We start from the raw sequence: 14,072 nt of genomic DNA, 5'->3' as shown, positions 1-14,072 counted from the left end.
TGAGTGCCTGGAAGACCATCTCCGGAGGGGCCTTCCCTCCAACTGTGGGACGGGAACTATGCGGTCAGGTTCCTCCACGCTCCCACAGCAGCGGCGGCCGGTGAGGCTTCCAGAGACAGGGACGGGAGCAGGCTAACCTGTCCCAAGCCAGGCAAGTGCCCCGGGCGCTCAGCAAGCTTCCTGCAGGTGAGCAAAGCCCGCGGCAGTGCGGAGAAGGGGAGGAACTCGTGGCTGGCCTCCCTCCCAGGGTGGGACACTCGCCTGTCTCTCTGGGTCCTCACAGTCTTCTTCGGTTTGCTTCTTGGTCTTATCAGGGCGCCACGGCTGCCAGTGTCTCTGGTCTCGGGACCGCTCAGCGGCGAGCCAGATCTGCCACCTGGGCAGACTCTTATCTCTTATTTCCTGGTCCTCGTCTTCTGGCTCGTCATCATCATCATCTAGACGAGAGCAAAACTTTTAGCTCACCTCATCAGCAAATAAACCCACCACGGATGCCCAACCAGTCTGCGACACCAGCTTCTGTGGTGGGCCTCTGGAGGGCCAGACAGGTAAGAGCCAGGCCCGGCCTTCTGGAACGTCCAGGGACTTGGAGGCATTGAGGGACTCTCCTATCACCAGTCAGGTTCCCAAAGAACCCTGGCACGTTAGCCAGTGGAATCAGATGATTTTTAATGGTATCATAGCAATTAAAATGGGAACACACATATTCTAGAACAGCACTGTCCAACAGAACCTTCTACGATGAAGACATAACATATACCTTCTGCGTAACATGGTACAACCAGCCCCATGTGACTCAGTGGGCACCTGAAATGTAGCCGGCAGCAGAACTCCATTTTTTACTTCGTTTCATCTTAATTTAATCAAAATGGCCACATGTGGCTAATGCCTACGGTACTGGACAACACAGTTCCAGTTCCAGAACGCTAAATGACACTTAGTAACAGTACTGGCTTAGGTTTCCTAAAGCCATCAGGATTTTCACCAGTGGCCATATGATCACAACCTGTGTTCACTTCTCAAAAAAAGTCAATTCACGATATCCTGTACTTTCACTTTGTTTCCTAACTCTGAACATGCAGAAGGGAAGAGGAGAAAAGTCTTGAGTCTTCTGTAAAGTTCAATATTTAAAAATAAACAAACAGGGTATATAAAATGGTACGGCTACCCCATAAAACAGGTGGGCAGTTTCTTATAAATTTCCCCCGTGAGTCACACATCCAGCTTAGACATCTGAATTTATTACATTAGAAATTCAAAAGACGACGTGGTTTTGGGAAGACACATATAAATATATAACAATACAGACCAACAGAAAGTGAGGGTGAGAGAGAAGTAAGTAGTAATATATGAAGAAGAAACACCTCAGTATCAATGATAAATACCAACTACTCTCTAAATACCAACCTTATCGAGATGGGACAAGAAAACTTAAAAATAAAAAAAAAAAAACAGTAGTTATCAACTAGTTTCTGGCAACGGCATCCCCGGGACACTGCTGTGAGAATTCTGCTTTAGTCTCATAGAAATGCAGAACATGATGAACTTTAGAACATAAATTCTATGCACTCTAGGAGTCTTGCTCATTAAAGCAAACAAACAAAAATCCCTAAAAAGAGAGAACCACCCTGATTTGGTACTCAAAGAAAAGTCACTACTAAAAAGACTTCTGGGGGGCGTCTGGGTGGCTCGGTTGGTTGAATGTCTGACTCTTGATTTCAGCTCGGGTTGTGATCTCAGGTTTGTGGGACTGAGCTCCGCATCGGGCTCTATGCTCAACATGGAATCTGCTTGAGATTCTCTCCCTCTGGCCCTCCCTCCCCGCCCCCCCGCCAGCTCATACTCTCTCTTAAAAAAAAAAGAAAAAACACTTCATTTTTTGGTTCTTCGTGTGGTCTTGCAGATTCAGTGGCTAAAAGGGTAATACCTACTCCCCACTCTGCCTTGCAAGTTATTTCTCTTCATATACGAAACCACTGGTTAGCCTGAGAATGATTCCAGTTCTTTCTGGGAGAGAACACTCCAAGAAAGTCACAATAGCCGAGCCAACTGAGGAGTGAGCATCCCTGCTGGCGCTGCCCAGAGAAAAAGTACTCCCAACACCCAAAGGGCCAGAGACACCACCTAGCCTGGAGCGCCGCGACACCACAGAGATGGGAGCTAATCCATAGTTTTCATTCCCTGAAGAAACCAAGGCCCAGGAATGTGACACATCTTTGAGAAGAGGCTAGCCAAGCCTGGGCCTCTCTCCCCCTCGCACTTTCAACAAAACCAGGGGGAGAAGCAATCCCTGAGGAGCTGGGAGCTGTGCCGACCAAGATGGCAGCCACGCCCATGTGGCTACGGGGCACTTGAAAGCGGCTAGTCTGAAGTGAAACGTGCTGTGAAGTGTAAAATACACCCCAGATTTCAAAGAGTTCGTGAGAAAAATAAGATGCAAAATATCTCAATTTTTTTAAGAGTTACACATTGAAATATTAAGGTTTTGACACACTAGGTCACACAAAATATATCATCAATGTTACTTTCATCATCTTACTTTTTTAATGTGGCGACTAGAAAATATGAAGTTACTTTTGTGGCTTGAATTATGTTTCTATTGGACAGCGCTGTCTTAGGCTGTAAATCCAGAAAATACTTTGGGGTCATTTAGAATGACAGTTACATAAATGCTAATTAATAATTATTTTATAGTATTCTTAACAGGGAGGGATGCTTCAAAGGATCTGATGGTCTGTACATTGCCAAGAAAACAGAAAGACTGTCCTAAGGACACACTAAAAAGGGTGGGAGGGGAGGACTCGTAGGGAGGAGCAACCTTTTAAAAGGAAAAATGAAACTTCCTCTGGAAAGAAACTCAAACCCTCCACAGGGTTGCGGGGTTGACTCTAAGGGTGAGAGACTCTATAATCTCCCAACGCATCCACTTAACATATTTCTGACATTTTGATGTTTCTACAGTGTTCTCAAAGACTGACAAAAGAGCTTCTACATATAAACAAATAATCAGAAAGATGTGAAAACACATTCCAGAAGAAGGCAAAGGCGTACGCATCCTAAAGAGAGGTGCCTTACCTGGACTGATGACCACCCAGCCGCCTCGCTCCTGCTGGTGCATCCAGGCTCTCCAGCCTCGGGCGCCCTTCTCCCCAGCCCGGGGCTCCCCACTGTCCCAGAAGGGCTCAAAGAATTCCACCTGTTCAGGTTCAAAATACAGAGGTGAGCCTAACTTGTACAAAACTGCTGAGTCACTGAGCAAAGTGCCCTCTAATCGGCATAAGAGGGGCTTGTGGTTGAAATCTTGTTTGCCATCAGTCTTTCCAGTAGATACAGGATACACCCCAAAACAGAAAAAATAATGAGCTAGTGTGGTAGGCGGCCTCCAAGATAGCCCCCCGTGACCCTACCACTGCCTTGTGGCATTCACACCCCTGAGTGTGGGCTGGGCCTAGTGACCTGTAACAGACAGACACAGTAAAGTGTGACCGGCTACCACTTCTGAGAGTCTGTTACAGAAAGCGAGAAGGGCCTCCGGCCGGGTGGGAGAGGAATTTTCCCAGCTCTGACCCTGGTAGGCCAGTCTAACTGGGGACAGGGACACAGCCCGTTCCCCTAAAGCCACGGGGCCCCTGAATACCTGAAATCATGTCACTTTCAAGACCTTCCAAGAGAAAGGGATTCAAAGTTTCAACAGGACTGGGAATTATTGAGGGCATGACGTCTCAACTCTGTGTTCCTAAAATCTGGCACAGTGCCCAATACCTAGTAGGGACTCAATAAACACTTGCTGGCACAGCCAGTGAATAAAAAGGTCTGTGTGTTAAAGCCCGGCCCTGTGATCACACCTCTGCTCTCATGCATTTGGGCATTAGGTCTGCTGTGTGTGGTGACCAGTTCAGTGCAGTAAGTAACTCCCTGTAGAGGAGGATGTGAACACAGCAATGAACAGAAAAGCAATCGTGTTATCACCTGACAATAAGGATTTATTTTTTTTAGCTTTTAATTCTTTTTTAAGAATATTTTATTTATTTATTTGACAGAGAGAGAGCACAAGCAGGGGGAGCGGCAGGCAGAGGGAGAGGGAGAAGCGGGAGCCCAATACAGGACTCGATCCCAGGACCCTGGGATCACGACCTGAGCCGAAGGCAGGCACTTAACCGAGCCACCCAGGCGCCTCAACAATAAGGACTTTAAAAGTGAGCCAACCACTTGCTCAAGGAAAGCTTTTGTAAGAAACCTTAAGAGGACGAGGCTTCCAGGGACAAGCTGTGGACCAGGAGGCGCAGGACAGTCCAGCCTGAGCCCAGGGCGGTGCCACGCACGCCTGCAAGAGGGCCACGTGCAGGAGAGCCCTGGGAGGGCAGGGCAGAGCAGGGCAGTGGTCTGGACATGGGCCCTGTACCGAGTGCCCAGCAGCCACCTCAGGTAGGGGAGCTGGAAAGACCACACTCCCTCTTCGCAGTCTTGCTCTTACAAGAGGGATAGAAGAAAGCGCACTCAAGAAAAAGAAGTGTGGTTTTTTTAAAGTGTGAAAGTTACACCAATTTATTTATATTCCACAGAAACACAGACCAAGGGGCGCCTGGGTGGCTCAGCTGGTTATGCGTCTGCCTCTGGCTCAGGTCATGATCCCAGGATCCTGGGATTGAGCAGGGAGCCTGCTTCTCCCTCTGCCACTCCCCCTTCTCATGAGCTCTGTCAAATAAATGAAATCTTAAAAAAAAAAAAAGCACAGACCAGACTCTGCTTCTTTCATGCTATACTACTGTGTCTTATAACAATGTCTCTCAGTTTTAAAGATATGGAATATCCTGAAAGATAAAACTTTATTTCAAAATTGTCTTGTAAATGCTTTGAAACTACGTGTGCTGTTAGTATTGAAAACCTCAAGAGCACACAGCGGGCTCTGCTGACACTTGAGGGGAGTGGCTCCTCATGCTTCACAGTCCCGGGCACTGCCCTCCCCGAGAGGAACTGCTCTCATCACGGTCTGTGATCGTCAGCAAAGGGCGGGGATGAGGGCCATTCTGACCCTGACCCCGCAACCACACACCCAGGGCCCCGCAGTCCACCAAGATTCACTTTCGTAGCATGGCATATTCTTAAAACAGCACACCAGATCTTAAAATAATTTTATCTGGCTTATGATACTACTAATCAGGTAACTAATATTAACCAATATTCGTTAACCCAATTTTGTCTAGGAAAAAAATAGATAAAAATAATGATGAAAAAAAGTCTTTAAAGGCAATTCAGGAACATTCCACAAGATGGAGATCTTAGCCTCCCGAGACCTCTGTCAGTTCACTATAAATTCAGATATCCTATCCATCTTCCACCAGACCCCCTTTGCAAAGTCGGAAATGGAGATTTCTTCTAAGGAAAAATGGTGAAGGCGGCTTTCTTATATGGGTAGCTCTATGATGAGATTTTTTTTTTATTGCTTGACATCACAAATACGGCCAATGTTCACTTGTCATCTAAATGACACCTCCCCAATTAGGATCAGTGTTGAGAAAGTGCCAACATGCGCTATCGTTTGCAATTCCCGCAAAGATCTCACGTAGTGGAAATGCGAACTGGAACAACCTAAGACCCAGCTTAGAATGCACAGAGGGAGGAGACAGTGAGACGTGCTCTAAGAGGCATGACCCCTGTTTCTCTGCCTGGCGGGGACAATTAGCACTGAAACAAGTCCCATAAGTAAGAAAAGAAAGGGGGGGGACATAGTTGAGTCTTCATATTGGGGGGAGTAGATCTTTCATCTCTCCAAGTTTCACTACCTTCATTATGGAATTTTCCTTGGATCACCAGCATATTCTGAGCAACAGTTCTCAGCAGGACTGATACAAAGAGGATAGGATTTTAAAAATACTACCACCGCTTCCCATTATCCACACTTGCCCCCAGAAGACAGAGAAGGAGAAAGGGAGGGGGAAAGAGGGGTGGGGAGAGAGGGACGGGAAGAGAAGGAGAGGGGAGAGAGGGAGGGGAGAGGCCGGTCTCACAACTAAACCCGCACCTGTCCTTTGGTAGGCAGGTCTTTCACGCTGTCTGGCTTGAAGAAGGTGAAGTCCACCATGGCCTGGAAGAGCGAGATCGCCTTCTCCGAGTGACCGGCCTGCCGCAGGAAGTGACAGTGCTGAAGAAAGAGAGCTGAAAGCAGGGAGAGCAGGAGGGAGAATCCTGGTTAACATCAATTCAAGGGAAAGAACACAACTTCTAACAACATGCGTTTCAACACCGAGAACATCTTTTCTCCGAAATTAGTTCCTGTGATCTTCTCAAAAGCTGTACTAATTATGTGTCCTCATTAAAAGGACTCACCACAGAACTGTAATCAAAGTACATTTATTCCAATTTTTATATGAAACCACTGTGGAATACAAATATTAACAAAAACTATATATGCTGCATAAAAGTAAGGCAAGAGAACGGGGCGCCTGGGTAGCTCAGTCGATTAGGTGACTGCCTTTGGCTCAGGTCATGATCCTGGAGTCCCAGGATCAAGTCCCACATCGGGCTCCGTGCTCAGCGGGGAGTCTGCTTCTCCCTCTGATCCTTCCCCCCTCTCATGCTCTCTCTTAAATAAATAAAATCTTAAAAAAAAGTAAGGCAAGAGGTTGTTCTGAATAGTTACCAGATACTCAAAGCTCATTATTACAAGAAAAATTCTAGAAGGATGGTATAGATTTTCATCAGAAAGCAAAGATCTGTGCTCGATGGATCACTAGATGGCGATCCATCTTCATCATTTGTTCAGAGACCACTGAAAACAAATCAAGGTTCCATCTATGAAAATTTCGGTTTGTCTGAATTGTGGTAGTTTCATGTTCTGAGTAACACTAGGCTATTTGCGCATACCACAAATGATATCAAATATGAGACTCTTTATGCCAGTGTTGTAAATGCCTATTAATTCTAGAGCAATATATTTATATCTTTAGAATATAAATATAAATATGAATGAATTAGAATCTAATCTAAAAGTAAATACAGGGTTGCCTGGGTGGCTCAGTCGGTTAAGCATCTGCCTTCGGCTCAGGTCATGATCCCAGGGTCCTGGGATTGAGCCCCGGATCGGGCTCAGCGGACAGCCTGCTTCTCCCTCTGACCCTCCCCCTGCTCACGCTCTCCCTCTTTCTCTCTCTCTCCAAATAAATAAAATCTTAAAAAAAAAGAAAGAAAGAAAAGAAATAGCAAGGTTTTGATCAAATAAACACCTGCTGTGTGCCGGACACGGAGCCAGACTCACCAGGGGTCAATCTCCGTTAACGTGCTCGATGACCCTATCAAGCAAGTACTGTATCATTGCTGCTGAGCGAGAAACTGCAGCTCAAGCAGGTTAAGGAAATATGCAAGGTCACAAGAGAACCAGTGAAGGGCAAATCCAGGCTTCAAGTCCAGAGTGATATTCTCCAGCTCCTGTGTGACATGCTGCCTTCTGTACCTCATTACCGGACAGAGTTCATATTCTAGCTCCTTCGGGACACAGAACATGAACAGTATAATAATACCGATAACTGCCTCTGTGTGCTGATCCCCACGACCACCACCGCCTGAGATCCCAGGACGGGTGAGAGGAGCAGACAGACACCTGGACAGGGAAGGCCACGGACAGCCACAACAGCCAAGACTTGACTGTGTTTCCTTGGCTAATAAGCAGAAAAGCTGGGACTTCTGGGCCGGGGATACTCTGCTAACTTCACCGGCTCTGATGCCCGCTCCACACCCCCACCAAGAAGGTGGAGAAACGAGAATCTGGTCTAGTCCAAAGGGGTCCTAATACTTTGTTTAAATCCGTCGTATCAATTTGGCCGTTTCTAAAATAAACCAGAAACACGCCTTCATTTCTGCCTAGCGCCAGAAGAAAGCGTAAGTCCCCCGACACGCAGGGACCTGGTGCTCGGCCTCTTACCGAACACGGCCTCCTCGGTGCCGGGCAGGGCGGGGTGCGACAGGATGCTGCCGTCCTGCACCGCGGACAGAGTGCTCAAGCATTTGCCGTAAAGACCGTGGATCTTCGACACGGTGAAGGTGCTGAACTGGCTTTGGCAAAATAAAAGGTACTTCTGCCAGAGGGCCGTACTGTTGGGGTGTACAAAGATCAGTTTCTGCCACTCCCTGAGCAGCGCCGAGGGCTCCCAGAACTCGGCGCACAGCTTCAGCCGGGCCAGCTGCAGCTCCACGGAGCTCTGGTTGCTCTCGATGGCCCGCTCCAGGACAGCCAGCTGCTTCTCCAGCACCAGCTTCGCAGACCTCTTCCGCTTCTCCTGCTCCCCTGCCTCCAGGGCATACAGGCCGGGGCTCCGCACGACCTCGTCCTCAAGACAAAAACGTCAATTCACAACCGCAAGTCCTCCGGGAGCCTCAAAAGCCCGCCACCGCCCCAGAGCTCCTTGCAAGGCCCGCCCTCCGGCGCCTCCCAGGACCAGCCGCCCTTCGGACCTCCTGGGCTTGCTAGTCACCGCTTTTTCTGGGTGGAGCTCCGTTCCTCGGGCGCCTGTTTGCTCGCGTTTCCCTCACCCCGCCGTCTGCGCTCCGGCACGGGAGTTACGGGAGTTACGTAACGGGGGCGAGCACGCAGCGCCCTGAGCGCTGCTTCTCAAGAGCCCACTTTACCCACGACACAGGCAGGTGTGCGGCAAAATACACCTGTACGAGCGGCTCAAAAACAAGCAAGCAGGACGCAGCCAGAGCCCCAGCTGGGTCGTCGTCGGAGCAGCGCCTTCTCTTCCCCAATTCTGCGCATTCTGCACCCTGCACTCCCCTCCCAACGCCGGGTGAACAAGGGCGCTTCTTCCCAGATTGTTTAAATTTCACCTTTTAGGAGCCCTTTCATGCTCCCCTGCCGCCTCCCACCCCCGAATTCCACTTGAAAGCCCTGACTCTCCACACGTGGGGTTCCTCACGGGCTGGAAGCAAGCTCAGGGCAAGGGCTCCAGGGTAATAAACTTCCAGCGCCAGGGGCCCGGGTTCCTCCCAGGGGCTCAGAAACGGCTGCGGAGCGCACTGGTTTGCCCCAGACTAACAGTCTAAGTAAGAGAAGCGGGACGGCGCTCCTTACCTGAAAAGCAACGAACGCCATCCACAGCTGAATATCGTGAGGGTTCTCCCGCACTCTCCTGTTGAACTCCTCCACCTTGGCCTTGAGCAGCGCGCGCTCTCTGTCTGTCTGGGAGTCTGGCTGCTTTGATTCTTGCTCTGGAGGGCCCTGTCCTTGTAACCACTGCGTGGTGGACGGATCGTAAATCCCCAGAGGGTTCAACCAGGTCGTAACGGGAGGAACCACATCATCCGAGCCCTTCACGGGGATAAACGAGATCGGCTCAGATGAGGGAGGTTCGGTTTTACTGCCAACGGCAACTCCGTCAATGTTCATTAAGCCCACGCTCTTCTTCGTGAAATAGCGCTCAACACGCTTGTGTGAAGGCTTCTTTTCTGCGGCAGCCCTCTCCCAGGATATACACTGCTTCTTAGGGTTAATGCCAAGGCAGGAGTCTCCTTTCCTCTTGTATCTTGTATTAGAAAAAGGAAGAGAGTTACTGAGGGAACAGGTGCATAGCTCTGCACCAGTGGAGGCTCGGCTCAGCGGGCTGAGCTCTTGTGAAGCAAGCTAACTTCACCTTACCTTCCAACAGTTTCTATTTAGAGAAATACGACAATTAGCAATCAACTTTTTCTGTGTGGAACTTATTCCTCTAAACACTTCCATTCTTTGTTAACATCGCATGAATTTAAGATCAGGTCTGTCTTCCAGATTCTAGTAATTTCTATTTTCCTGGAGTTTTGTAAAGTCTGCCCCATACATTATGTCACTGATCATCATGATCCTACGTAACAGACAAGGTGGAAATCCCCATCCCCTCCTTTACACTCTTCGTAAAGACACCAGAACCGTGGGTGACTGAGTCATCTGTCTCCTCCACCGGAACCTTTTCCTCAATATAGTCCTGTGTCCCCACGTAAGAAGAAACAGGGAGGGTTAAGATTGTATTTTTAATCCTGAAACAAAATAATTAAAATTACACTTGGCTGTTTTCTACTGTAGAGGGAGAGAGGCTGGGTTCCAAAAGGCCTGTATGGTGTGTGCAGGTGCCCCAGAATAACACTCACGACTACTGAATCTGTGCATGAAGTCTGAGGGAAACCGTGCACTCTTCTGTAGGCGTGTTACACAAGCAACCAGTTAAAGAATGGGCAAAGGATCCGCACGGAATTCACAAAAGACGACATGAAGGGCCAACTGGTGCATGCAGAAATGCTCACCATCATTAATCATGAGGGAAGTGCAAATTAAAACCGCAAGGAGCTATGCCACATACCACCAGAACGGCTAAAATTAAACACCGAAGACACTGAATGCCAGTGAGCTATCCGCTGGGAACCAGGACTCTCACATGCTGTTAGTGAGAATGGAAACTGGTAGAGTCACTCTGGGGAAAGGTCTGGCAGTTAGACTTACCCTGTGACCCGGCAATTCTATTTTAGGCATTCCCCCAAGAAAAAGGAAACTGCCTTTCTACACAAAGACGCGTGCACAGATATTCTCAGCAGCCGAATGCCACGAAGAGCCCAGGTGCTCATCACTAGGAGAACAGATAAACAAGCCACGGTATGGCCACACAACGGAAGGCGACCAGCAGTGAGAACAAACTCCTGACAAACGCCACAATGGCGCTGGATGTCGAACACATCACACTGAGTGAAAGAAGCCAGGCCCAAAAGCGTACGTACTGTATGATTCCATTTATATGGAATTCTAGAAGAGACAACACTAATTGAGGATGGAAAAAAATTAGGACGGTAACTGCCCCTGGGGAGGTGGGGTGTGGACTGAATGGAAGAGAACAGGAGGAAATTTGGGGGGAGGAGGGGTTACAGGGATGTTCTATATGTTCACAGAGGGCTGGATTATACAGGTGTATGCATGTGTCCAAACTCAGCAACTGAAGATTTGTGTTACACTGTATGTGAATTTTAAGTCCGAAGAAAAAACTAAACAAATCTTGAACTGCAGTTAATGACATGCATGCTGAAGTATTTAGGGGACAGTACATGGAGGCTGGCACCAAAATAATAAGATGGGCTGAAGGACAGACAGATATGTGATAAGGCGGGCACAGTAAAATATTAATGGTAGAACACAGAGGGTGGGAATAGGAGCGTTCACTGTAAAATTCTTTCAAATGATGCTGTATTGGGCGCCTGGGTGGCTCAGTTGGTTAAGCGACTGCCTTCGGCTCAGGTCATGATGCTGGAGTCCCAGGATCGAGTCCCACATCGGGCTCCTTGCTCAGCAGGGGGTCTGCTTCTCCCTCTGACCCTCCCCCCTCTCATGTGCTCTCTCTCTCTCTCAAATTTAAAAAAAAAAAAAAATCCAAATGATGCTGTATTTTTAAAATTTCCATAATATCATGCTGTCGGGGAAAAAAAAGGAGAGAGCAGCCACCATCTTCTGTCATCTTCCAGAAAGTTCTGTGTCCACCTCCACCTGGTCCAGGCCCAGCACCTCCGTGGCTTCCCCACAGTCAACAGGTGCCTGAGAAACCGCCCTCCCAGCTCTCACATGCACACAAACCCTTCCTCTCCATCCTCTCCCCCAGGCCCTCCTAGGTTAACTCACAACAATCTGTCTCCGGTACCTTTAGGAGTCAAAACAAACTGTAACGAGGGGTGAGGAGATAAAATAGTGCTTCAAGAGTTCTAAACACACCCATCGTTCTGTCAGGAACAAACTGTAAGTAGAACTCGTTTTGTTCTCCCCTTAATTACTATTTTATTTTTATTTTATTTTTGCTAAAAATCAACAGTATTTTAACATTCACATAATCTCTTAAAAATGTTTAGTTTTCTGACTTTACAAATGCATTTTCTAAAGCTGATTTTAATAGCTGCATTTTATAACAGATGAAAACGATAAAGGAGAAAAAAGAGTCTTACTGATCTGTATTATTAAATGCCTACTTTCAGATATGTGTGTACATGTGTTTATATGTGTACACACACCTCTTTTTAAAAATAGTTGATATACAGCTCCAGGCTTTTCTCCCTACCTCTGTGCATTTCCCCATACCATTCTTTTTAGAAAATACCATTTTTATTGGTTTTGAATCAATCCATTGGAGGGGTAAACCCTCATCTAGTTAACATTTCTCTATTGTTGGACATTTGAGTTTTATCTAATTTATCATCTATCATAGAACCTTAATTGGACATTGGGGTTTTATCTAATTTATCATTTATTACATAACCTTAATCATAGAACCTAGGATGTAATTTAATGCAATATTCCCCCACATGAAGGCATTTTTTTCTGTAAAATCTTTATCAAATAGTCAGCTGGTCTTACCTGAATAATTTCAGAAGGAGGGAACCCCACTTTGGAGGTTCAGTGAATGACACCATATGGACATTTAATTTACATGAATTTAGCTACAGGAAAAGGGAAGGGATGGGAAAGGTGGAAAGAAAAGAAAGAGGGATAGGGTATGGGAAAAGAATATATTTAAATTGAGCACACACTTCTGCCCTGAATCCACTCAGCAGCTCTAAGCTCCAGAGTGAGCTGGGCAATAATAAATTTGCCTTTCCTTCAGTGACTTCAATTCACACATGCTCTCATGGTGGCAGTCTACCTGGGTCCAAATTCCAACCCCATCATTTACTAACTAGGTGACCCTGAACAAGTTATTTAAAACAAAACCCCACAACCTGTCTGTACCTCAGTTTCCTCATCTGTGAAATGGGGATAATAATAGTACCCATGTCAGAGAATAGCAGGGATGATCAAAAAGCTTATAGATTTCAAGTCCTTAGCCATATAGTAAGCACTAGATAAGTTAAAGTTATTACTATTTTGTAAGACTTGGCTCCTAAACATCAGCCAACTATTTCATCTGGTGTATAGTTAAAGAAACAATCCACTCCATAAACGGAGAAAAAATGGAGCTGAACTTCACGGAGAGCTAGTATATTAGCCCTAAGGAATTTTCCAAAGGTAGTTTTGACTCTTACCCACGAACTCTAAGCCCTGCTCACCACAATACACGAACGCATACCAGGTCACTGCTGGGAGGCTCACACGATGAGAAAATTTGCTTTGATACTGAGTCAAATCTCCTTTCTGCACCTTCCACTCGTTGATCCTGGTTCTGCCTTCCCGAGTTACACAGAACATTGCCAATCTACCTTCCAAAAGATGGTCCACTGAAGCGTAGAAGACTCGGACCATATTGCTGTTCCAGGCCCATACCCACAAGGCCTCATCTGGTCCGCACAGGACGGTGCCAGCCGAGTCCTCTCAACACTCCTGGTTTGTCAGTGCCCCTGGTGAAGTGTGAAAATTCACGACCTGACAAAACACGCCCCTGTCATCTGACCAACTCACAGTGCCATGGGATCAACACTTCCCTAGATCTGGACAGTGACAGCACTACAGCTATTAATCCGGGTAAGACTTAGCTCACCTAAGCTTCAGGAATCTACTGGGAAATCACACCAACGCCCCACGCCCTTCCAATAGCATCTTCACAATTTAGATTAGTAAACTTCTCTCATTACTCTCCTCCTAAGGTCTGGGCCTCTCATTAGCAGAGATTTAAGAGCCAGTCATTGTGAATATTTTTCCTTTTTCATCTATTAATAAGTAATAACCCTTTATCTGTGCAAACTAATGTCTAATTTCTATCGATGACGTCTGATATCTGAGTGTGCGGCATAGCAGGAGTTAACAAATGAAGAAACAGAAGCTCAGACAGGGTTAGTGACTCACGTGGGATTACATTATCAGTCAGTGGCCAAGTGAGAATGAGAACCAGGGTCCTCCGTTTCCCAATGTAGAAAACATCCTACCACACAACCAAGCTCATCTGTATTTGTGGACAGGAAAAGAATACTTGAGGTTAGAGGAACATAGGTTCCCCAAGAAAGCTGCTTCCTGGCAGCATGATCTTGAGAGGCTACTTACCCTCTCTGAGGTTCCTTTTCCTCATTCATAAAAGAAGAGTATGGTTCCCCTCACAGAGCAGATGTGAGGATCACACAGGCTAACAACCATGGGCTCAATCAGC

General features: G+C 47.1%; 1 protein-coding gene and 2 long non-coding RNA genes across 4 annotated transcripts in view; 2 read left to right on the top strand and 1 right to left on the bottom strand.

Moving 5' to 3' along the window:
- NRDE2 (NRDE-2, necessary for RNA interference, domain containing) overlaps positions 1-14,072 on the bottom strand; it is a 49,570-nt gene that overhangs the window by 12,544 nt on the left and 22,954 nt on the right. For both annotated transcript variants that reach the window (XM_006748057.3, XM_081830067.1), the window contains exons 5-9: positions 9,068-9,518; positions 7,919-8,324; positions 6,023-6,156; positions 3,076-3,196; positions 262-437 (exon numbers count right to left, since the gene is read on the bottom strand). In XM_006748057.3, coding sequence (XP_006748120.2) covers positions 262-437; positions 3,076-3,196; positions 6,023-6,156; positions 7,919-8,324; positions 9,068-9,518 — 1,288 coding nt within the window. The remainder of the gene's footprint in view (positions 1-261; positions 438-3,075; positions 3,197-6,022; positions 6,157-7,918; positions 8,325-9,067; positions 9,519-14,072) is intronic.
- Positions 437-6,138, top strand: LOC115937303 (uncharacterized). The gene is made up of 3 exons (XR_004072609.2): positions 437-548; positions 2,962-3,219; positions 6,037-6,138. It is a non-coding gene; the product is annotated as an uncharacterized LOC115937303 (long non-coding RNA).
- The window catches only part of LOC145723375 (uncharacterized), a 22,888-nt gene continuing 18,331 nt past the window's right edge, over positions 9,516-14,072 (top strand). The window contains exon 1 of the long non-coding RNA XR_014148319.1: positions 9,516-10,729. This is a non-coding gene — a long non-coding RNA (uncharacterized LOC145723375). The remainder of the gene's footprint in view (positions 10,730-14,072) is intronic.

This window comes from Leptonychotes weddellii, chromosome 9 (genome assembly GCF_054177405.1).
Source record: "Leptonychotes weddellii isolate Sample4059 chromosome 9, ASM5417740v2, whole genome shotgun sequence".
In the NCBI taxonomy this organism is placed as follows: Eukaryota; Metazoa; Chordata; class Mammalia; order Carnivora; family Phocidae; genus Leptonychotes; species Leptonychotes weddellii.
Note: the sequence above shows the minus strand (reverse complement) of the source record. Positions and strands in the feature narration are given on the sequence as shown.